This window comes from Rhodamnia argentea, chromosome 4 (genome assembly GCF_020921035.1).
Source record: "Rhodamnia argentea isolate NSW1041297 chromosome 4, ASM2092103v1, whole genome shotgun sequence".
Classification (NCBI taxonomy): domain Eukaryota; kingdom Viridiplantae; phylum Streptophyta; class Magnoliopsida; order Myrtales; family Myrtaceae; genus Rhodamnia; species Rhodamnia argentea.
The window spans coordinates 22,086,405-22,110,201 of NC_063153.1; the positions used below are offsets into that span (position 1 = coordinate 22,086,405).

Below are 23,797 nucleotides of genomic sequence, written 5' to 3' on the forward strand. Positions count from 1 at the left end.
AATATTACATTTTTCGCAAAATAAATGGAGTGGATAATCCCACACTCTCTCCTAGGGTTTTCTTCTCCCTCCCCAATTGGCCGCCCAAGCCCTCATTTCTGCACCATCATTCTTGATGGAGAGAGAGGGACTCTCCCCTTCCCTCTTTTCCTCTCCCATTTCCTTTTTGCTTTTTCTATTTTTGTATATTCTCGACTTTTTCTCGAAGAACTCTTCGTTGACTCGTCGACTTCTTCTTCCACATGAAGAGTTTTATCGGGTGAGCTCGTAGTTCGAAGCGTGAGCATTTCGGAAGAATCCTCTATTCTGGATATGCCCGCTCGCTTCGGTTTCGGTGCTTGCTCCTATAGTCGAGCATGACTTCTCTACTACTTCAACAGTTGACTTATCTAAGAGCGATTATATGATCTTCTTTGCGGGTTTCCTCTTCCGATCTAGAGTTAAATTTAAATTTGATTGCTCTTCTATTCCGATCTAGAAATAAATGTAGAATTTACAAGGCGTTATCTATTCTTTTTCAACATGTTTGGGTTATTGTTATCTCTATGCGAGGATGGCGCTGAGGATGTCGAATCTAGATGCGTACCGCCTTTTGGCAAAGCCGTAGTTAGTGAAGAAGGAAATCTTTACATGTGCTCATCATTGATGTTAATACGTGATTCGAGGATTGGCCGTCGATTATACCTCGATGCGGCTTTGTGAAATGAGTAAGTCTCCATAAGCTGTATCATCTTTCAATTTTACTTACTTTATTTGATTTTTATTTTTATCTTGAAGTGACGTACATCTCTTTTTTAAGTTAAATAAAAATTTTCTTTCGGAAAAAAAAAAAAAACGGAGCCTTAGGCAGAGTCCTTTTACCGAATTGGGCTACTTGAGCCCGGCCCGCCCGGTTCGATTTTCGGGCATGCCATTTTCTTACGGAAGCCGTCAGTCTATCAGTCGCTCGTTCCTCGGGGAATTTCGGCCGTCTCTGTTCCTCGCAGAAGCCATGCCTCTCAAGTGGTAATCGTTCGATTTCGAGCATCGCACGATCTCATAGAAGCCAAATTCTCAAATTCCACTACACCTTCTCCTAAAATTTCGCACACTAATCGGCGTTTTCTATGTCGCCGTGCTAGGGTTCTGCAGTGGCAACCAAATCCGGGGACGACGGTGAACAGCCAGATCCTCGCGGAAGTCTCTCAGTGCGTCGAGGGCATCAATGGCGTCAAGGAAGGCAGATGGAAGGCTACTCTCACCTACTACAAACCTATTCTTCGAGGTGAATCGAGATGGAATTCATTTTGTTTGCGCGCCCCTAAAGTTTTTTTTTTTAAATCTTTCGCGAGTGCTTCGGTTTAGCTTTGCTTATCGGAAACATCATTGGTTAAATAGACCAGGCAATGTCACCGGAAATGCCGCGGGATTTCATCGGGATGTCGCTGCCGGAGCAACCAAATAAGTACTACTTCACGCTCCGGAGTCACCGGATAGTTGTCGAATCTGATGTCTCGGTTCAGAACATAATGGAGAAGTTGCAGTCTTACAAATCGAGAGTTGCCCTTATATTCGAGGTAGGACATCGGATGCGCATTATTGTTCTGCTTAGTTTCTCTGTGGCGTGCTTTCGTGTATGATGTGCGTGTTCCGAGCAGTGAATATTGCTTGGGTTGCTGTGAGTGTGAGTTCAATATGTTTAATCTGGTCTGCAATTACGAGAAGACTAATTAGCTTTTTGCCTCCTTGTTGTGTTCTAGGGGTTTCAATATCAACTCGGCGACTTTCAGTTGAGAGTGGGGAAAGTTGTTCCGAGTCATTCTGAGAATTTGAGAGGGATTGTTATGGAGGTAATGATCTTATATTGCATTACTGTTCTGTGCCTTTGTGTGCCTCGGAATTCTTTCGGAATGAGAGTTGCTCAGGGACGAGTTTCTGCAAATTTTGCTGAGACTTTCCATTGTGTGTTTTTTTGAACTAAAATGCTATCTTGGTTGTGAATTTGTTTTTCTTACATTACTTCCAACTTAGCAGTATTTCTGTCAATTCAATGCATTTATTGCCATCTGCCCTTGAAGGATCGTGCATGGCAACATTGCACTTTAGCAATTGATATGTTGGTAGTTAAGCTTTCCAGTTAATATGCTAATGCATTACAAGGGATGGAAAAACTTATCCCGAAAAGCTAGCTTATTAGGAGAGCGAACCCAATCCATTATAAGCCCCAAAATATCTCCTTAGGGTTCGTTTGGCAATGATTCTAGTCTAAAAAATCAAATTCTGTTCACTGGATGAGTTCAGAATTGGTTTATTATTTTTTATTTTTATTTCTGTTTACTTGGATGAGTTTTAAAGAATCGAAAGCGTTTGCTATTTGCACAAAATTTTTGTTCCTAGAACAGATATGCATTTGTTAATTGCACATAATTTCTGTTCTCAAGCATAATTTCTCTTCCCAATTTTTCATTTAAGTCAAATAATTAGGTCTTGCCACTACAAAATCAACCTATATAGCATCACTAAATAAAATAAATACAGATCATACATGATCCATACTTAATCTACTTATTTCGTGGAGCATAAAGACTTATGCAAGTTCCTTAAGAAAGAACATAAGCTCAATAGGCAATTTGCACTTGAATTTTGCGATGAATTTGCACTTAAACACTTCTATATTTAACTAAATCATAGCATATTTGTAATTTGTTAAGAAAAATGATGTTGCTAAAATACTTTCATTCAATACAAATTTTAAACAATTAATTTTAAATTAAATTATTTTTATTATTATAAAAAAAATTATTATTATTTTTTTAAAAAGTTATTTTATTTTATTTTATTTTATTTTTATTTTCTATTTTCTTTTCCTCTTTCTCCGCAACCGGCGGTGGTCGGCGGAGGATCGCGGATGGAACAAAGTGACAGCATGGTCTTGTTTCTCAAAAGTGATTCCGGAATAAAGAATCAACTATTTTTTATCCTTGTTGCTGCTCCAAACGTGTTTCGGGGAATAGAATCGAGAGAATTTTAGAATCAGAATCATTTATGTTATCAAACAAGTTTCTCACCTTTTTCTGTTGCGGGAAATAGAATAAGAGGATCGGAATCGTTGACAAACGGACCCTTAATCGCCCAATGTGGGACTTTTGCCCGCATCATTCTCCCACTCTTTAGGATTGTATGACCTCGTAGAACGGCCTCGATAATGCGGCCTTAGGCCACCGCCAAGGGACTGCAGCCCCGAGGATAAAGTGCCAAAAGGTGGGCGTTTAAGGAGTGGTTCTGATACCAACTTGATGTGTTACACGGGGTGAAAGAGCTCATGCCAAAAAGCTAGCTTGTTAGGAGAGGGAACCCAACCCGTTATAAGCCCCAGAATATCTCCTTAGTTGCCCGATATGCGACTTTCACCCTTATCATATACAATTTTTCTAAACATCTTCTAAGACTGCCTAGGAATAGATATTGAAGGTTTTGAAGATAATTAACATGGAATCTACTGAATATTTGTGTTTGTGATCTCGAGGCCCGTTTGGTTTTACAAAAGTAGTTTTAGTTTTTGTTTTCATTTATTTTTCATTGTCATGCTTCTATTTTCACGACTATGTGTTGCGTTGGTAAAATTAGAATCCTCTTAGCAAATGAAATGCTGAGAACATGCTCGATATCTTCTTACTTTTATAGTCCATTTTGTCCATCAGTTGATCAAATTGTGTTAATGTTGCGTCTCATCTTATTCAACTATGTTACTAAATATTTTCTAGTTCTAGATTAATCATCCTCTGCGATGTGATCATTTACTAGATTTGTACTCTAATTACTCCATATCTGATAAATTGATATCTTCTGGATTTGCCTATATATGATTCCTTTTAGGAAGTCCCTGATACATAATGACGTGAAATTGATGGTGATTTAGTGCAAAAATGTTGTTTTCTTTCCTTCTTTATTTTTCATTTATAAGTGAAGATGCTTAAGGAAACTTCCCTAAGCTTCAGTCAGACTCTTGCCAAACGGGAAAGACGAGAAATATAGCAGTTGTGAGGTTGAGAGAAAGTTTGAACAAGAAATATTCTCAAGGAGTTTTTGTTGATGAGGTAGCTGCCCAAGCTTTCATTTAGACCAGAAAAGCTTCAGAAAAGATTCTTCATAGCTTAGGAAAACCAAAAAGGATCCTGCTCAGAAACCAAAGACCATAACTGTGTCGAGGCTTTTGCATGTGGAAGTGTCTTTGTTTGAAAACAACATCAATTGTTTTTAGAAGTTAGGCTAAGAAAAATGAGATAGCTCTTTCCTGTGTTTTTGTTAAAAAACAATTTTCAACTATTGCCAAATGCATTTCCAGTAGATTTTGAATATGGAAAATAAAATTTTGAATAGCTCTCTCATACCAAAGGACACTTTACTTTCTCCTTCCTTTTCAAGGTGAGGTTCTAGGGACTTGATAATGAAGAGTGGCAGCAGGAAGGCTGTTTCTCTTTTGTTTTCCTCGAAGTTATATGATGTTTATATGAAGATTTTCAGCTAACTCGAGGGGGTGGTATTGTCCAAAGAGGAAACAAGGCTGTTATGTGTGGTCTGGGTTCTTGCATGCCACTGGTGGGATATGAGATGCATTTTCTTAGCATCCCTGGGAACTTTTTTTCCTACACTAGCCAAATTTCAGTCATTTTGGATAGATTAGATAGTGTATAAGATCTTCCTCCCCTCCCTCCTTCCGCGCCACTCCCCCCCCTCTTTCCCCTCCTCTCTTTTTTTCTCTATTTTGTGTTAACTGCATGCATACTGGTGATTTAGTTCCACTGGTAACTAATTCAAGAGGAACTTGGGTTATGTCTTGCAGGTGGAGTATTTGCCTATTTCTTCATTGGAAAAGTCCAGACAAATCATGGAAGAGTTCATTGATATATGGCAAGAAGCATTGTCAAAAAGATCATTGCCAGGTCATTTTATTCATGTAGAGCCGAACTTTTCAGAATATGGGCTCTCAGACCACTATACTTCACAACACACAGCTGTTCAGTATGCTACTGTAATGGCTCAATTGATTGCCTCTGCACAAGCTGTGTCAACAGTGAGAAACTAAGACCCACAGTGTCTAATCATTCGTGTTAGCATATTACTCTTATGAGTGGGTTGATTAGTTATTAGTGAATTTTTGCTGTATTTTCTAAATTTCACTTCAAAATGATTGTTTTTGGTGTACTAATGTCCTTTCTGTATATCCAAAGATGTACAACATCACAGGCAAACTTAAGCAAGTTGATTGGTTTGTGAGAAGATAGGACTCTTTCCCTATGTTACCACAAAGTAGAAAAAATAGCTGTGCAGTGAATGTAAGACATCTAGTACGAGGATTTACTTTCTTTATGTTAATGGCCGATCCTTGAAGTTAGCCACGGATAATATAATCCCAGATTTTTCAACGCCTAAATCTATTCAGTGTTCAGTTGGTCTGATTTTGGGCAATATAGATTTCCTCATACTCAATGCAAGGGAGCGCTTCCACCTTTTGGCTTAGTCCGCTGATTGTTTACCAATATGTCTTACGCAGTAGAAGAGAATTCTCTGTTCGGAGTCTTGAAATTGGTCTTGTGGTGTCACTGCTCTGGTGCCATTTTCTGGTTTCATTTTGTGTTGAAACATTGCAATTGAGAAAGTTACTTTTACCAAATTATCTTTCGTGACTTTATTAATGACAGAAATATCTTAATATTTGGGAGAGTCCAGATGAACATTTATGGATGTACGATTCGTAGAAAACTTTTGAGGTTTTTTCTTGTTATCCGTGCTTCCGAGGACAAAAGTCTACTGTCAGTCATTTGGATTTGTGAACTTATGATTGGTTACTGAAGATGATTGATTGACATACTTACGTTTCAGCAAGGCTGCTTACTCCTCAAAAATGGAGTTTAACATTTGTTCATGGACATATTCAATCTCCGTGACAGAGTATCTTTGAATTTTGCACGATTTCTGGCCATCTGATCATTGTGCAAGGGAAAAGGACTGTTCAACAAGGGCCTCAAACGGGCCCTCTGACTTGCTCACTTCTGAATCTAGACTTTAAAAACATCATTTCCTATCTACATGCAACCTGAAAAGTGATGCAGTGCCTTCACTTTGGCGATTCATTGATATGATTTTAAAAGAAGTCCTATCCTATTGCCATCTGCTCTCATAAGGAGCTTCTCTGCTGTATTTTGGTTGATTTGCCTCTCCTTTTATTTCAGTTACAATTTGATGACGGTCTCCCCATGCTCAGCCACTTAGTTGCTTGATTGTTAGATTAATGTAACTGTTTGCAATTGATGATTCTACTGACCATTATTATCAAAGGAGACGAGCTAAGTTCAAGACTTTCTCCGGATAGCTCTATGCTATTTCGATCTCAATAAATTTATCGACCAGACAAACCCTTTCGCTAATATTGGCTTAAGAGTACATACCTTGCCGAATGACTGTCGTTTTTACTGAATCTTTCTTTTTTGTGTTTCTTCTTTTGTATTTTCCTGTTGACATTAGTAAAGTCAAGTTGGATACACATTTGGAATGATTGTGCTCGCATCCCATCCAAGAGGAATTGAGCATTTTTTTTAATTGTATGGGTGGACTTATTATATGTCCTCCTTGAAGTTATAGGAACTTGGGTTCAGTTTATCTACTGATTCATGTACATGAATGTTATAGAGACAATGATGCTAATGCATATACTTTTTTTCCGAGATATGTGAGTAGAATCAGTAGACTTTTATATACTAAATGCCATAGTTTAAATTTCCATACAGTGAGATGCTTATAATCACGATGGGTCTTTGGGACAACATTAATAAGACGACAAACTTTAGTATAGGCATGACTTATTGTTGATCATTTAAAGCGTAATGCAGGTCAAATCCGTTAATGGGCTGTGTACATGGTTAGCTTTGTCATTTGCATCATTCTCAGCAGTCACAGTATCAAGTATACGTATGATCCGTAACGGGATAACTAGGACAAATTGACCATTGTGTGTGTAATCTAATTTGCATCTAGTGCTGATGGTAAATATGATTCACATAAATATGGAGCCGATATTGTAAGAAACAAACATATAATTTCGTGGCAGAATGGAGGGAGGACACTGTTGAAGTAAAGTGAGGCCTCTGCTTGCAAGTGCTTCCTATTGAAGTGATGTATGCAGTAATAGATCATGTTGGGAAACAAATGTCATAACAACATGCAGATTTTTGCCTAGTTGTTGTCTTGTGATTGTATTATTCTAGTATAACTTGTAGTTATCATCTGCTCCTGGGAGCTGAAGCATAATGATTTGTAGTTATCCCGTTCTTCTGTTTCTTGGAGCTGAAATGTGTGACAAGCTAGGTCATGCTGAGAAATTGAGCAAAACCTGATTTGTCAGATTACGTATATAGATTTGAGTGAAAAAAAAAATTATAGATTGATCCAAATGGATACACTTCATGTCATCAATGTTCTAGTTGGTTCTTGATGATCCTCATAAAAGCTTGTAATTTGTTGTGATGGGGACACTCAACTGCACTGAAAGATGTCTTCTTGAAGTCACTGTCAGAGGGAATCTATCCTTGTATCAATGCATGCTTTTGTTAGGCTGAAGATGACCAAGCCTAGCGTATTTCAACTTCCACTGGGGGTAGCCACTTTTGGTGTTTACCCAATTTTAGTCTGCCTACGAAGACACTAATGTAGCTCTCTGGATATCATTTTTCTCTGTGTCTTTCAGTTTCTCTACTAATCTAGAAGATGTAACAGAGACACTAGAAAAGAGAAACAAGTCACGGAATCACAGTTTCTCGAAAACGGAAAGAATAAAATGTCGTGCATCTTCGTCCTAGGGTGATATCAGTCTCATCCAGGAGGTTGTTTTTGTAAATTCGACGGCAGAGTTGGCGACCATTCTTCGCCTGACTTTCAGCTAAAGCCTCGCATGTTCAACCTCTTCTTTTGCTGCCTTTCTCTTCCGGGGACGTGGACTGAGGTTCTGGCTTGTAGTCGTTAACATGACTTAATACACGAGAGTGCTAAACATTAATAAAGCCGGATATATTCATATAATATTATGTTAATTGTTTGGTATTTACATATATCGATATAAATGAATATGAAAATACATAAACGGAGATTATAAGAATCTCTTATGATTCATTGTCAATTCTAGTAAGAGAGAAAATATAATCATTCGCATTTGCAACTGCAAAAAGTTTTGTCTCTCTTTTATTTTCATTAAATTTCAACATGAATCACAAAACTACAGAGAAGAATGAGTTTTGACTCTCTTTTTGCTTTCATAGACTTTTGACGTGAGCTAGAAATCTACGAAAGAGAAGAAGTTTCAACTCTCTCGTCATTTTTGTAGGATTTTGACGTGAACTAAAAAACTACAAAGATGTGGTGAAACTTCAACAGGAATCAAAGATACATAGGAGAACGAGATTTCTAGATTTTTTTTTTTAGAAATTTCATTGCCCCATATTTTTCAAGAATTCGAAAGATCATTTTTAAGTTCGAATTTGTTCATTTAAAATTTGGGTTCTTCTACTTTATTTTTATTTACTTATTTTTATATCCCTTTTTTTCGTTATTTTTATTCCATCCCATCATTTCTTAATAATTTTTTTTATTAAATAATAAACTGTACTACCAAAAAAATCCTTCTTTGAACTCACCCAATAAGAAATCCTTCAATTCGTAATAACATAGATATGAAGTGTGTGTATATATATGTGTAAATAATATTTATTGTTACGTAAAAAGAAACTAAAATTTATAAATATATGTAGGAATAAATAATTTTTTTAATATTTAGTTTTATTTATAATATTAGAATTCAAATATAATTCATTTTTAATTAGTTTGTTATTCGAGAAAAAAATAACTTTTATAACTTGAACATAAGAAATCATATCCACTTTTATCCGACCCCTCATGGGATATTTTTATTCAAGCTATATCCTCTTTATATCCCACTTTATCGTGGTAGCCAAACAAAGAATATGATAGATTTTATCTTATCTTGATTTTTATTCTGACCACCAAACGCAGCGTGTGTGCTAGTCATGTGAGGTGAGAAAAGTTGATTTCTCACAGAGAGCGGTTCATCGAATCTATGCACTTTTTTCTCTTATGGGGTCTGTCTCTCTCTCTCTTCTTAGACAATTTATGTAACTTTGGAAGTGAATAGCTTGGTTGATACAAAATGGTTCGAGCACTTGAAAGATCTGGTTTTCTTCAAAGCTATTGTCGAACTCGGACACGAAAACTTCATAGGTCTCCAACAACTTTGACAAAACCGACACCTTTTGATCTCGATAGAGGCCGCCTTTCGAGCATCGTTTTTCAATTGTATGCGACAAGCCACAAAACTCCAGGTCAAGAAAAAGCAGAGAAGCAAAGCCGAACTTGGAATAGAACTCCTCTTTAAGACTTTCTCACCTTCCTGATTTGAAACGGATTCTTGGCATAATCTTTGGATTATTTGCCGGCCCATTTCGCGACTACGTCAGAGCGGAAATGTGGCCATCAGCGAATTCATGATGCGGGGTCATACGGCACCGCCTGGCCATAATAGAGAGTTGCTGGCGATAGTTACATTCCAATGACGAGTCCGAAATTGACCACGTCGGCATGAAAACCACTGCCGCACATCTACATCCGGGTGCCTTCTCGCTCTCTCTGAACAATTGAGCGGCGCTCGGTGTTTGCATCGTCGGATCGGATAAGATCACGCGCGGATGTTCGAATCGTCTGAGATTCAATTCGTTAAGTGAAGAGATATTGAGAGCGCACGGAGCCTCGTTATGTCGTAATAATGTTTTTTTCGCAACACGTGCAACTTTGCTTTACGGTGCTCCCGATCAGATGGGAGCAAGGGGGGGTGTTTGCCGCGCCCCTTTAATTGATAGGGTCACCCTTCGAAATTGGAACAAAGGCCCTAAATCGGAGACATTGCACGTGAGTCCCTTCCGACAGTATGCAATTGACTCACGTGCACTGCGAGGGGGACAAATCATGTGGTAGTGGGCCCAATTTGAACTTTTGATTTATGGTTCGATCTTTTTTACTTTTTCTGCCCTTTTCTTTTTTATTTTTCCCCCACATTTGTCCCCCTCTTGTAGTTCTCATTTTTCCATGAATCATTAAGACAAAGAAAATTATGAGGATATAACTTTATAATCTGGCTCGAAAAAGGTTGTTTCCGAGTTACAAGGTCCAGAACAATGTGGGAGCCTAAAATTATGTGCTTAAGATGCACGCCGAATGTTGAGGAAAATTATCCAAATAGTTATAAACGTATTTTACGGTTGCCAATTTAGCATTAAATTTTTCGATTTGATCAACGTAATCCTAAACTTTTTGGCAATTTTCTAATTTACTTGTCAGGCTAATTTCGTCCGGAGATCGCAGACGTGACAACCTAGTTATCATTGGGCGTCCTGCGTGGCATGATCGGTGATGACTAAGGGCGCGCATGGCCATACTTTTGTTTCGTAAATCAACTTCCGGCCAAAATTTGATTTTTTTACTTCTCCTAAGAAGCAGAAGTTGATTTTTCTACTTTTGCTCCGGAAGTTAGTTTACGATCGGAGAATTCGTTTGGTAACGGTTGAAAATTTATACTTCTGAAATATTATTAATATAAAATCTTCTATGAAAATTTATTGTTGGCGGCAAAAAAATTTCTATTTCATTTTTAAACTTTTTAAATTTCTTTACAAAATATTATTTATTATTAAAAAAATATTATTTTCTTTTCAATTTTTTTTTTATTCCAGTGATCGACAAAGGTCGGCTGAAGACTGCGGCAATGTGATGGTCATCGATTGGCGGCGGCGGGCGATGGTCGGCGGTGGACAGTTAGCTGTAGGGAGCGACAGTCATGGCCGATGGAGGTTGATGGTTGGCGGCAAGAATTGGCGGCGATCGCGAGAGGTTGGTGTTGGGCAATTGTTGGCAGGTGTCGGCGGTTGGTCGTGGTGGTCCACTGGTGGGGGTGGTTGACGGCGGATGGAGGTCTACGGTGGGCGGTAGCGAGCGATGGTGGGCGATTGGCGGCGGTCGATGAAGCTCGGCAATGGGCGACCGCCGATGGTAGTTGGGTGTTGGTGGTGGGGGACAGTGGGTGGTGGTCGTCATTGTGACATCTCGAATTTTCACTATACTAAAAATAATTAGAAAGTAAAATAAACCTTCTTGACATATTTTTTAAGGAACCTTTATAAGAGGTTATTTCGTAACTTTTCGAAAAAGTTATTTCGAAATTTCTCAAAAAACTATTACTTAACTTATTTAAGAAGTTTTCCGAAAAATTGTATTAGAAAATATGATATGAAGAAATAGTTCTTAAATTGATATTTATAAATCAAATAGAATAGGGGAAATTGAGTCAACGACAAGTCAATTTTTTAAAGAATAAGAATAAGGTTGATGCTAAGTCAATTAAGTTTTTCTAAATGATAGGAACAATGTAATTTTTTAAGTAAATGAAGATATGATAAGATCAATGTCACTTTCACGTAATTAATGATAGGATAAGATCAACGTCGCTTTCAAGTAATAGGATAAGTACAATATCGCTTTCAAGAAATTAATGATAGGATAAGATCAACATTGCTTTCAAGTAATATGATAAGATCTATGTTACTTTCAAGTAATTAATGCTAGGAAACTCCTATAAATAGGGGTTCGATTTCTTCATTCCATTGTCCATCAATCCTCTCCTTCTTCCTTATATACTATCTCTCTCCCTTTTTACTCCCTCTTCTCCCTCACTCCGACCTTCTACTCTTGACCACCCCACCGACGCCACTACCGCGTGCTGCCGCCACTATCACTCTACTTCTCGTCTTGATTCCTTGTTGCTTGACGTAGGACACCGTAATTCGGGTTCTAGGTAAATGAAATTACTAGATCTAACACAGTAACATTCATTTGTTACTTAAACGAAGTATTGCATTAGATTGACATGAATTGTGTGCATTTTGTGTGCGATACGAGTGTTATTGCATTAAGCCATGACAATGAATTAAAATGATTTGAATCATACCACAACGATATTTTCTTGCATTAAAATGATTTGATGCATGTGCCTGCAAGAATGTGTTTGTGCGGATCATCCGAGGAATGACGTATGGCCTAGATATGTAATTATTATGGCCCGGATAGGCAATTATGGTATGAATAGGCAAACGTTCCCTTAAAGTCTCGAGGGTTTGTACTATGGATATATTGAGCCGCCATTCTCGTGAAGGTGATTATGCCCGACGTTCACCTTTTGGTGACGTTGAACCCACAATAGGGCGTTCCCGGAATACGTCTTACTAATTATGGCCCGGATAGGCGATTATTATGGCCGGGATAGGCACAAAAAATTGGCGAGCCAGGAATGGCCGTTTGATATGACTTGCATGGATTGATGTGTTCATTGCATTTGAACAAAAGTTATGCAATGGACTCCATGCATTTGATGATTTACAATGAAGATTCATGCTCATATTACAATAGATCGCAGGATAGCTTTGTTGAGTATAAAAATGACATTCCTGCTTTAGGCGTAGTAATTTCATTTACTAGGTTGTTCGTTCATCCCTTTATTTTTCGGGAAACTAAGATGGATCCGTCTCACACCTTGCTGTTTGGATTATCGACTTACATGGAATATTCTCAGCTGGAAGTTGTGAATGTAGAAATTGGCGTAGAAGAGTAAGTAGAGGAATGCTCATGGATCCTCTGCACAATTTTGATGGGCCGTTAGGTTTCCAAAGCAGAGTGATGCCTTAGGAGAGTACCCGAGTCCGAATGAGGAAGAAGTTCTAATAGTTTAGAAAGAGTAAAGAGATACCGAGTAGCAATAGTCGATATGACCTCCCTAAAATTTGATTGTATATTTTTAAGGGAAGGTAATGAATATTGTAAGATGTACTTGGTACATATTTAAGTAGGTTTGTAAATATCTTGGTGGCTGGTATGTCTGTTTATATAGGTAGCCTATGGTCACGTTTCCGCAGATAAAGAATAAAGGTTGGAAGAAATAATAAATAAATTAGAAAAGAGGTATAATAACGGGGCAAAGGTCCCGAGGTCGTTACGATCGCGGACAGCGGTGGTCGATGATGGGCAGCAGCAGAGGTCGGCTGAGGCGGGTGTGGTCGAAAAGAGGGTTACGCGACAAGTACTTCTTGAGTTTTTTTTTTTAATCGAAGAAGTGCTTCTTGAGTTGAGAAGAAATTTTTTTTTTTTAACTTCTCAAATTTGAGGAAAAACAACTTCAGAAATGAAAATTTTTACTAAATGAATTTCTACTTCAGAAATTACATTACCAAATAGATTTCTGCTCCAAAAATACTTATGGAGCAGAAATTCACTTATAAAAGTGTTACCGTGAGCACTCCTAGGTAGTTCTTGCTTACAATAGGTTATGACATTTTGGACAATTATTTTTGAAATGTTGTGAGCTAGTGCTTCTGACCCTCCAAACTATAATGAAGCAATAGCTACATATTTTGAAAATTGAAAATTGTTACTTGACTCGAAAATAACTATCGAGAAGTCCCCATTGACAATGACAAAATGATGAATAATAAAAAAAAAGATTGGCCCCTCCCCGTGGTAGAATTTCGGCCACACAGCAGGTGGAAAAGCAACTGCCTCTTCTGAGCTTTGCTCAACAAAAATAAAATAATGGATATTGATTAATCTTTTCTAAAACATGATTTTCCAGAGAATAGTAAACGCGGACCCCACAAGATGTCATTTGTTGTGGATCCCAAAATCTTTCTTCAAATCAAATGATATTCCTCTTTTTAGGTCTAAGGTCGAGATTTGATTTCATTGTAAAGTAGGACATGCACGAAACCTTTGTGATCTCAGCTATAACTCCAACAAGGCGTCAAGAATCAAGATCGTGCCATTGACTTGACTCATCTATCAAGATAAAAGAATAAGCAAGCGCTCACGAAAATATCACCAGGATCAATTCGAGATTAAGAAGAAAAGAAAAGAGATAACAAGCCAAGAATATGCGAATTTATGTATTTAACGACTTTATCGAATTGGTGGCATGAAAAGTTCAACCCGCTTACATACTTCAGCGATCGACTTGCCGTCAAGCATAAATTAACGTGGTTGAACCCGCTTACATACCGGACATTTACCGGCCAATTTACAAATTTAAGCTGTCGGTTTAAATGCGACCTCTGTTACATAATCCACATTCGAATTGTTCCGAAAATGGAAGATCTATCAAGTGGATTTTGTGCAGTAATGATCGTCAGGAAGCCAAGTTCTCTCTAATTTTGTTCTCTTTCTATTGGAAATTACGATTCTGCAGCTTCACTTGCTCATAGACATTGTGGGAAGAAGTGCTTCTTGCTCAGTCTAGGGTTGAGAAGAGTTGAAGGGTAGAAGAAACACGGTCCGGCATGAAGGAAAGACTAAGGAAGATGCCAACGTAGGACTTCACTACACTTATGGCGCATGCAATACTACAATGCCTATGAACCCTAATCCAATTTCTGTGTCCTTTAATTGTTATTATCGACCCGTCGTGACGAACCCGCATATCGCAGATTTTGTACAGTGTAGGCCTCGTTCACAAACTTCACTGTCCAAGAATGGAAGAGTGAAGACAAGATGTCAATTCGCAGACCCAAGAAATGGGAAACCAGTAAGATCATTTCTTGATTCGTTATGCTCTCTAAAATGTCCTAACTACCTCAGATTTAAGAGGGTTAGGTGAACTAATTCCACTTTATGCTATCATGAATTCATTGAACGATGATGATGATGCCCTTGTTTCTCAGCAAATTGAGACTCGGCGCTATATTTGAATTAAGAAGATTAGGGTTTTGGTTCGAGCTGCATGTTTGCAGTAAAAATTTTACAGGAGAACAAAAGGTGATAAATTGTTTTACGGTGGGAGAGTCGTGAAAATACCGATGAGAGTTCGTTCGCTGCGGTAGATCATTCATCTCTCATTTGTCTAACGACTACTGCAAATGCTCGTATAGATTGTTTGACAGGATCGCCGTATTGATAACTCGATACCGATTAAGATGCAGAAGATGAGAACATATACTAACTGAGTGTTTTATGAGAGGAAAAAATTGCTGAACTCCACATGCATCGTGAAAATAATGAGAGAAATAATCGGTTCTTGTACTTAATCCACGGTTTCGCGGCTCGTGCAACACATGCTCGTGCAAGTCAATTTAGATAGCAATTGACAGGAACTAGTCAAAAGTGAGCCATCGGCAAATTACAAGTCGACGAAAATGAAATACCGTTGTCGTCTATATCGTGGATGACTCTTCTCCTTGTCTATATAATCAAGTATGCCTCCACGAACTAAGTCGAATGCATGGCCATGCATTGCCTTTTTTCACGTCGATGTACTGCAATCGTTGCTTTTTTTTTTTTTTATACTCTCTTCTCCATCTAGAGACTTTGAGCGGAATCGGGAATGAAAAGGGTACTCAAAATTAACAGAAGTAGATGATTGTGCTAATTAAGCAAAGAGAAATGCTTTCACGATTGTCGGGAACAATACAATCTTAACCGTATATCCACATATCATCACCGTGTGTTTTGCATAAAGCACTCATTGATTGGGAGATCGTATAGTCAGAAATAACTGACAGTACCATCAAACTATCAGGCCAATAGCTTTCTTGAGCAAACGTCTATGGGGAAGGAGGGGGGCCATTAAAGAAACCCTAAGATTGAGCTTTCATCACCTTAATTGTTTTGCCTGCCTATTTATCATGAGCAGGAGCAGGTCGCTACTTATCATAAATATAGAACTTTCTCTGGTTGATCTTGCTAAGAATCGACGGATGTTTCTCCCTCTATCATGATATTACATTGAAGATTTTCAGTTGGACCAAGAAATTAGTGAGGGTGGGGCCATCAATTTTGACTCTTTTGATTGTCTCTCTTGTAAAGGAAATAAATTGATGTTTCGAAGTTCTCGATTTTGGAGAATTTGCTGTTACCGTAGATGTCAAGATTCCTTTTTTTTTTTTGTCATTTCATTCTAGCAAGAAACTAACACGGCAGCAATATCCGGCTAAAATTAACCTAAATGACTGGATCGGCTCCGAATAAAAAAGTTTAGAACTAAATTGGTACGAATTAAAATGTTTGGGACTAAATTATCATCAATGCAATAGGATTAGGATTTCTTTTCCTGCAAAGAAAGAGAGCTTGAACTCAGGAGATGATACATATTGCTGCTGAGTCTAAAGCCCTATCTTTGTTACTTGTTCTTCCACAGGGACGTTGCAGAAGAAAAAGCCATGCACGGGACTGAGGTCAACGCTGATATGCCCAAAAATCTGAATTGAACTTCGGCATATTGAGACTGACTTTTGGAGTCTGAAGCCAAGAAGCTCTATATGGTTGTGCTTCCTTGTACGTGATGAAAACTTTGCAGATGGATGTGCGGGCGATTCTCCGGACTAACCGTTTGATAAACCGACAATGCCAGTGTTCATTCATCGCTGCAGCGACCGGGGCGCGAAGAGGTCGTGCTGGAATTAGTTAGACAACCTCGTCGCCAATCAAGGAGAGATTGGAAAAACTTATTTTATATATGCCGCCAAGAAGGGAACAGATGTTCGGACAACGAAACATACACGACAGATTCGCTTCGGCTCGCCCAAATCCCCGAAGCTCAGGGATGATCGATCAAACGCGCTCTTAACAGGACCGAGTGGAAGAAAGCAACTGACTTGCAAAGAACCCAGTAAGTTAAAGCAGGAATTTTGAAAAAGCTCTCCCTTACACAGGCCTCTCTCTCTGGGAGCTAAGTACAACTAATCATGGGATTATTTATCAGACAAGTTGGGCAAACATCATCTTATGGAAGGATTTTTTTAAGGTTAGAGACCCGTACAATTAATCCACGAGTGAATAAACAGAGTGACTTCCGACCAAAAAAAAAAAAAAAAACAGAGTGACTGGCAGAAACCCAAGAGGAAAACAAAAAACAAAGAAGGAATCATGAACAGCACAGACAGCACAGTGTGTCACTATATGCAACTTCTTCTATGAACAATGCCTCGCTGATCATACCCATAGCCACTGATCTCCTCCATTATAGTCAAGAAAGGAAGCAAAAGCCTGATGGAAGTTGGAGGCAGCAGCATTCGCTTGATGGTTATCATGAGCGCAGTCGCTGCTCATTGCTGCCCAAGCCAGACCTTGCACTTGGCTCTGATCAGCAAACGGATCGTCCCTGCTCGTGTTGCTGTTGCTGTTGAGTTGATCTTGGTTACCGGTGCCCGACAGATCGGAATTCAGGAGCCCCGACAAGCAGATCTCCCCAATCTCAAAGTCATCGATCAACAGATCCGCCGGAATATTCCCCACGAATGGTGGCAAGGCCCCGGTGGGAGCCGGGTCCTCCACCCCCGTCCCCACCGCCGCCAAGTCTTTGTTGATAGGATCCTTGCTTCGGCGAAGCTCTTGTTCTGGCAGCGGGTTGATGAGGATCCTGGAGCACTTCAATGCCTTGGTCTTGACCAAACGATGCTCGGGCTCACTCGACGGCGACTCGAATGCGCTATTATCATCAGCAGACATTTTCGATGTCTCGGAATGTTTCGGGTTCTCTACTTTATGACCATCACGAGACTGGGAGTTGGTTTGATTATTGCTCTGAACCTTCTTGCCTAAATTGGTGTTCCAGTAGTTCTTTATTTCATTGTCTGTTCGCCCTGGAAGTCTCCCAGCAATCAGAGACCATCTTAAACCAAAAACTTCCGGTGAGTTCATCTATAACCAGTACTTACTACTCAAACATAGCGAGATGAGATGGGAAAAAAATCACAGAATTCAAGAAGAAAGTTCAACCTGTTCCCCAAAAGCTTGTGAAGCCTGATGATGAGCTCTTCCTCATCAGGTGATATGTTGCCTCTTTTGATGTCGGGCCTCAGGTAATTCAACCATCTCAGCCTGCAACTCTTGCCGCATCTCTTCAGCCCTGCAAATTTTTTTTTCAAACGAAACCTCATTTTCCTAGCCAATAATGGCAATTATCTCTCGAGAACCGGACGACCCGGATGAATCTCGATCCCTCCCCACCATCTTCACAAGCTTCATTTACAGCAAAGGCAAAAAGCAAAACTACTGGAGCGAAGTTAAAGGGACCTGCTTTCTTGGGGAGGTTCCGCCACCTGCCCTCGCCGTGAGCTCGGATGTAGTCGGTGAGGATCTTGTCTTCCTGAGCCGTCCACGCACCTCTGTTCAAGCCCTCCTTGGAGCAGCAAGGGCTTCTTCCCATCTCTGCAACCTCCCTCCCTCCCCCCCCCCCACTCTCTCTCTCTCTCCCTTTCTCTTCCTCTCTGTGGCTGTGGTTTTTTCCTCAGGTTAACTTTCTGGGTGTAGTGTAATATCTTCCCTCTGGTCTAAAAAACTTGGTGCTTATATAGCAACCATCATCTTGTCGTCTTACTACATGCACATACACAGAGGCATAGCTTCGTTCGTTTGTCCGTTTGTCCGTTTCATTTTCCCTTGAGAAATACAAAAAAAAAAAAAAAACAACTTACGCGGTCCCTTTGAAAATCACAAAATCAACGTGACTGAATTGCAAAAAAAAAAGGATTATTCCAGGGATACTTTTTCCAAACTTTTGGTTGCATGCGCCTCTCTCCGGGGACCAACGTTCTGTTCGCTATTTCAAACAGTTTCCTTATATATACGGTGTGCATGTACATGAATCTTTAGGAGATCAGCAATACCGTTTCATCGAAAACTATGAACGGAAAATCAAGACCCCTAATTTCGAGATCGATGTTTCTATGTTATATATGTACAATACGCAAGAAGTGTCGAGACTGTCCCGAAAGTCTCGACGCATTAAATGTCGGCATTAAAAAATGAAAATTCGTCTTGCGGGTCAGAGATTGATCTACGTGGTATCTTATACGAACACGCACGATCCAAATGATGGGAATACTGGGCGTACTCCATCCAAACAAACAGATGTTGTAAGAAAAGAAGATTTTAGTTAATCTAATCAGCAAATGATCGGGGAAAGAGAATTATCTGTTTGTCGATGGATTCCGGAGGGAAAATATTCCGCATAATGTACTGCACAGGCGAAACCAAATGCGACGGATCGATTTTTAAAGCATTGGTTGAGCAGTTTAAACACTAGATGTTTTAAAAAGCGCGTATACGGAGGTTCATTGGGCCATAAGAATTTGGACGAATTGCGATGCTTAGAAAAAAAAAAAAGGTGTCTGTCTCGCGTGTCGCGCGTTATGTGCCATTATTTACTATCAATCTTCATCGCTGGAGGCCAACGTGATCATTGTCCCGTGGTAGGTCCGTAAAAAATTGAATCTTTTTTTAACCCTACCCTCCCAATTATCACTCTCCAGTTTCGCGTCCTCGTCCCAAGCTAACTTTCTCGTACTCTGTCTTGAAAGTTGGTTGGACTCAGCCGCCTCTCTCTCTCTCTCTCTAAGAATAGAAAGAGTCAAGAGGGTGAGAGGTACACAGCACCAGCAAGGCCATAATAGTAAATGTCGCTGACCTTACAATGGCGTCGCAGCTCCATGGCCCGATCTCACGTTGGACCGTCCATGTCTCCATCATCTGTTTGTTCGTAGGGAAGAGGCAAGTGTGTGTGGGCTGGAGGGGGGAAGGAGTGGTCCTTGAAGCTGCTAAAACCTTTTTTTTTTTTTTTTTCTTGAATCGATTGAAGATGTTATGAGATTGATTAGATTAGTTTAGTCACAAGTTGTTTCGCAAATTCGAAAAGGGGGAACGGCGAAATCTGTTCGAGATCCGTTTGGACGGGCTTTCTCGTTTGATTATCTTTACCTCGTCGACGGGATATAAAGTCGCATCGCATCTTCATTGAAGTTTTCTCATTACTCTAGAGAATAGACGAGGCTTTATATCGTCACAATTTTTTCTGCTATATACATTCCCCAATTTCATCTCACGACTGATTGGGATCTTGGGTACATGCTTCAATGCATTTATATTTGGTTTCATTGATATTTTATATCCCTAAGTCTAATCAAATAAAGTAAATTATGAAGTCTAAAGTCCAAAAGATTTAAGAAAGATTCCTCCATCAATTACTAGTCTTCAAGAGTTAAAAAAAATCTCCAGGATAGGATGTACGTGGCACTTGTGTAGCCTTTCTTTTATGTATATAATACACATACTTGACTATCTGGTTATAACATAGCAATACGCAATGACCCTTTTTCCACAATTCTTCTAGAAATTTTGTACTATGAAGCAAACTCACCTTATGCAAATATAATAATAGAACCAGTATGAAACAAGCTAAAAATTGAAGGTATTAGATCACAAAGAAAGAAGGGTTCTAACCATGGGATTGAGAATTCTATTTCCTCTCTCTCTCTCTCTCTAAAAATTGAAGGTATTAGATCACAAAGAAAGAAGGGTTCTAACCTTGGGATTGAGAATTCTATTTCCTCTCTCTCTCTCTCTCTCTCTCTCTCTCTCTCTCATAAATTATATTGGTAGTACTAATAAGATTGCGATATGGAGGACCTATATCGCACATATTGGGGTGACGCGCATTTGAAACACTCATTGCCCTCTGATCATCTGAGTCCCAGACGAGGCGACCTATCATTACCGCCAATGGTTGACTTGAAGCAAGTCCATAATCCCGTTTCAATTCTCTCGTGTGCAGTAAATTTTGATGTATATCTTTATCAGAAGAGAAGAATGATGAATTTGTCAACGGATTTACCAAGGATTGTCCTCTCCTTTACTGCACACATAACAAGCAACCAAATTTCAAATTTGACCTCTAAGGTAAAATTAAGTCTAAAAAATTACATGTCTGAAAATTGAGCTATATTGGTGCTTCACGCACAAGATTAAACGCCTTGTATTTGCAAAATTTCAAGTGAGACAAGAAGCTACAATGTGTCTTTTCTATCTACTCAGATGTGGCATTGGACAATTGAAGCAATGACTTTAGTAGTTGGAAAGCTACCAAATCCTAAACACTAGTCTTATAATTTTTTCTTTTTGGGGGCAAAATCACTGCACTCATTCATCTCATTGAAAAGCCGGTCTTCTATTGCTTTCCAATAACCTATTTTTGGCAATCTACAACCCCCCACCCCCAAAAAACAAAAAAGATGCCCATAATTTCCCCCATTGTCACCTCCACAGTACCACAATCCTTTTCACTTTTGACAAGATTGGTATTTTCATAACTAGTCCTGAGAAAACTTGCGAGATAGGTGTGGAAAATCTACCGTCCATCCCCTCCAAAGTCCAAATCCCTCTAGATCTTTTCCATTTGTGAACCCTTGATGTCACATCAGAATATGTTGTGAAAAACTCCAGAAGCACTTAAGTCGTATACTCAATTCATAAGAGTTATTCCCCTTAATGATAAAATTCATCTCGCCACGACTCTCTTTTATATATATATGAAATGTCCCCACATTAGGGGACCAAAAAAGGGATCTCAAGGGAGAAAGGTCGATCAAATGTTTAGACCACAAGGTCCACTCTTAATTGAAGTTTAAATCCCAAGCGGTGTTTTAAAAGATTGCTCGTTATTAACTCGTAGTGATTGCGGATTTCCGGATATGTTAAAATTCAAGAACGGCGAGACGATATATTATCGGTAAACCTGTTAAAATGGGTAATAAACGCATTTTTTAATTCTTATGTGATAGGCTGAATTATTAAATGGGCTAGTTGAATTCAATAAATGTGTCCTAAATGAGTTTATAACTTCGTTAGACCCAATAAACTTTTATGACTCTCTCGGTCGATCTCACGTCACTCACTCTGCACTCTCACCGTATTAGATTTTCCTAAATTGGGTTAAATATGAAAATATTTTAGGAATATGAATCAAGTCAAGTGTGGGTCACTAGATTTGCATTGCTTGAAAATAAATTAAAATGGACCATTTTTTATCCAACCCGTCACCCCCCCCCCTCTTTTGGGTAAAACCCCCTCCCCCCCCCCTTCCCCCCCCCTTTTGGCAAGTCTAATTATCATTGCACATGTCATATGATGCAATGATTATTGAGATTCGAATTGGTAAAAACTCAAAATTATATTAGCTGCGCGTCGCGAGATGATGATAAATATATATTACGAAAAGGGCCAAAGAAAAATTTGCTCAAAATTGTACGGAGGATATTCGCATTGGATGATGCATGAAGAAAAGTTTCGAAATCATTAAAAAAAAAGGTGGGGGAGGAGCAACTTGCCAACACATTGCCCAACTTGGCCTTTGGACATCGAGTGCGCCAATCGTGCTCTCAAGCTGTGCGATGTTATTGTTTTGGCGAGCCACGGCCACGGGCGATTGTAGTTTTGCGGGCGGAATTATGCTGGTCGCATTCGCGTCTTTTTATGGGCCCGACAGATCACTTCTCCAAATGTAGGAAATTACGATTCAGCCCTCCGGCCGGACGGCTGAACCCGTGCTTTCATCAAGCCCGGTGCCGGTGTTGAAGAAAAGTTTCTCGGATATTTGTCTTGATGGAAAATTTAAAATAAAGATCTAAAATGCCTCGTTTTATTTTATTAATAAAACAAGGCATTTTAGGTCTGAAAAAAATGGCACAGTACATCAGGATTTTTCTGCGATCGTACAAGGATGTATAAGATAAGAAATGAAGATTCAATGAAAAGTTGGAGTAGTAACGGTGACAGAAAAAATGAGAGAACATAAATTGAGATGGATTGAGCATATTCTTCAAAGATCTCTAGATGCTCCAGCAAGAACAGAAGTTTGTTAATGAGAACATGACATGAAGAAAAGAAGAGATTGGCTGAAACTTACTTGAGGGAAAGTAATAAAATAAGATTTAATGAAGTGAAAAATAGATTGGCGTATAGTTTGTCTTAGGATGGAGTGAAGGAAATTTATTAACATTATAGAGGAGCAGAATTCCTATGTTCTAGATTGTCCTTTTTAGTCATTTTTTCCTATATATATATTTATATATTTTTCCTCAATCGATCTTGCTTTTATTTTATTTATTTTTGAGATAAAGGTAATGTTGATGTTGATGTTTATTAAAAAAAAATTATTATGTTTGGAGTGCCCATTTAATTTCAAAAAAGGGCTCGAACTCACCGGCCGGCCAAATCTTCACCAACCGGCGGTTAGAGGAGGGGCAATTTTGTCCACGTAAATTTTTCTTTTGTTTTCTTTCTTCTTTTCTCTTTCTCCACTAACCTCACCATCGATGCCCTCGACCTTGTCTGCCACCGCCCCTCAACAGTAACTCCAGCAACTTCGTCGTCAGATGGAGGTCAATCCAAGCCTTGGATCGAGCATGTCGACCACTTCACTGCCCAAGCGGACACAGAAGCCATCCCACGGCGGATGCCGAAGAAGGTGGAGCACATGGGCATTTCCCCGGGGGGTGGGGGGGGTGGGTTCGCTAACCTTTGTCATCAGTCCCTGGTGATATTGATGAAGGGGCTAAGAAGCTTGATGGTGTGACTACTGGCGATGGCAACGGTGAGGTCGTTGGTGGTTGTGTTGGGCTACACCAGGCTGGCGATGAACCCAGCGATCGTATTTGGGTGGGCGCACATGAACTACTTGCACAACACAAGAAAGCAATTATTCGTATACTGGATTTGCCTATTTGGTCGTTGCCCCTGCCTTGATCGCCAACTAGCGAGTTTAGATCTCTATTGGAGATTAGGTGGCCATGTCGGACTTTATTTGAAACAACGTTCATTCTGAGCCCTCTTGTGAGATAATGAAACCGCTTCATGTCCTTATTTGAAATTATTCCTTATATTAGCTTGA

At 39.3% G+C, this 23,797-nt stretch overlaps 2 protein-coding genes across 3 annotated transcripts; one reads left to right on the plus strand and one right to left on the minus strand.

Annotated features, from left to right (window-relative positions):
* The first annotated feature begins 874 nt into the window (after positions 1–874).
* Positions 875–5,154, plus strand: LOC115740712 (mediator of RNA polymerase II transcription subunit 20a-like). Of its 2 annotated transcripts, none has more exons than XM_030674280.2 (5): positions 875–1,005; positions 1,122–1,264; positions 1,378–1,556; positions 1,740–1,829; positions 4,823–5,154. In XM_030674280.2, exons 1-5 carry the CDS (start codon positions 908–910, stop codon positions 5,063–5,065), a joined length of 753 nt encoding a protein of 250 aa, XP_030530140.1. In that variant the 5' UTR covers positions 875–907; the 3' UTR covers positions 5,066–5,154. The 2 variants fall into 2 exon arrangements, with proteins under 2 accessions (XP_030530140.1, XP_030530141.1); XM_030674281.2 differs by having other exon boundaries at positions 893–1,005; positions 1,132–1,264.
* Positions 5,155–16,763: 11,609 nt separating this feature from the next.
* On the minus strand, positions 16,764–18,403 carry LOC115740683 (transcription factor MYB1-like). The gene is made up of 4 exons (XM_048278172.1): positions 18,148–18,403; positions 17,851–17,980; positions 16,957–17,743; positions 16,764–16,921 (listed from the first exon to the last, which is right to left on the minus strand). Exons 1-3 carry the CDS (start codon positions 18,278–18,280, stop codon positions 17,065–17,067), a joined length of 942 nt encoding a protein of 313 aa, XP_048134129.1. The 5' UTR covers positions 18,281–18,403; the 3' UTR covers positions 16,764–16,921; positions 16,957–17,064.
* Positions 18,404–23,797: the final 5,394 nt, after the last annotated feature.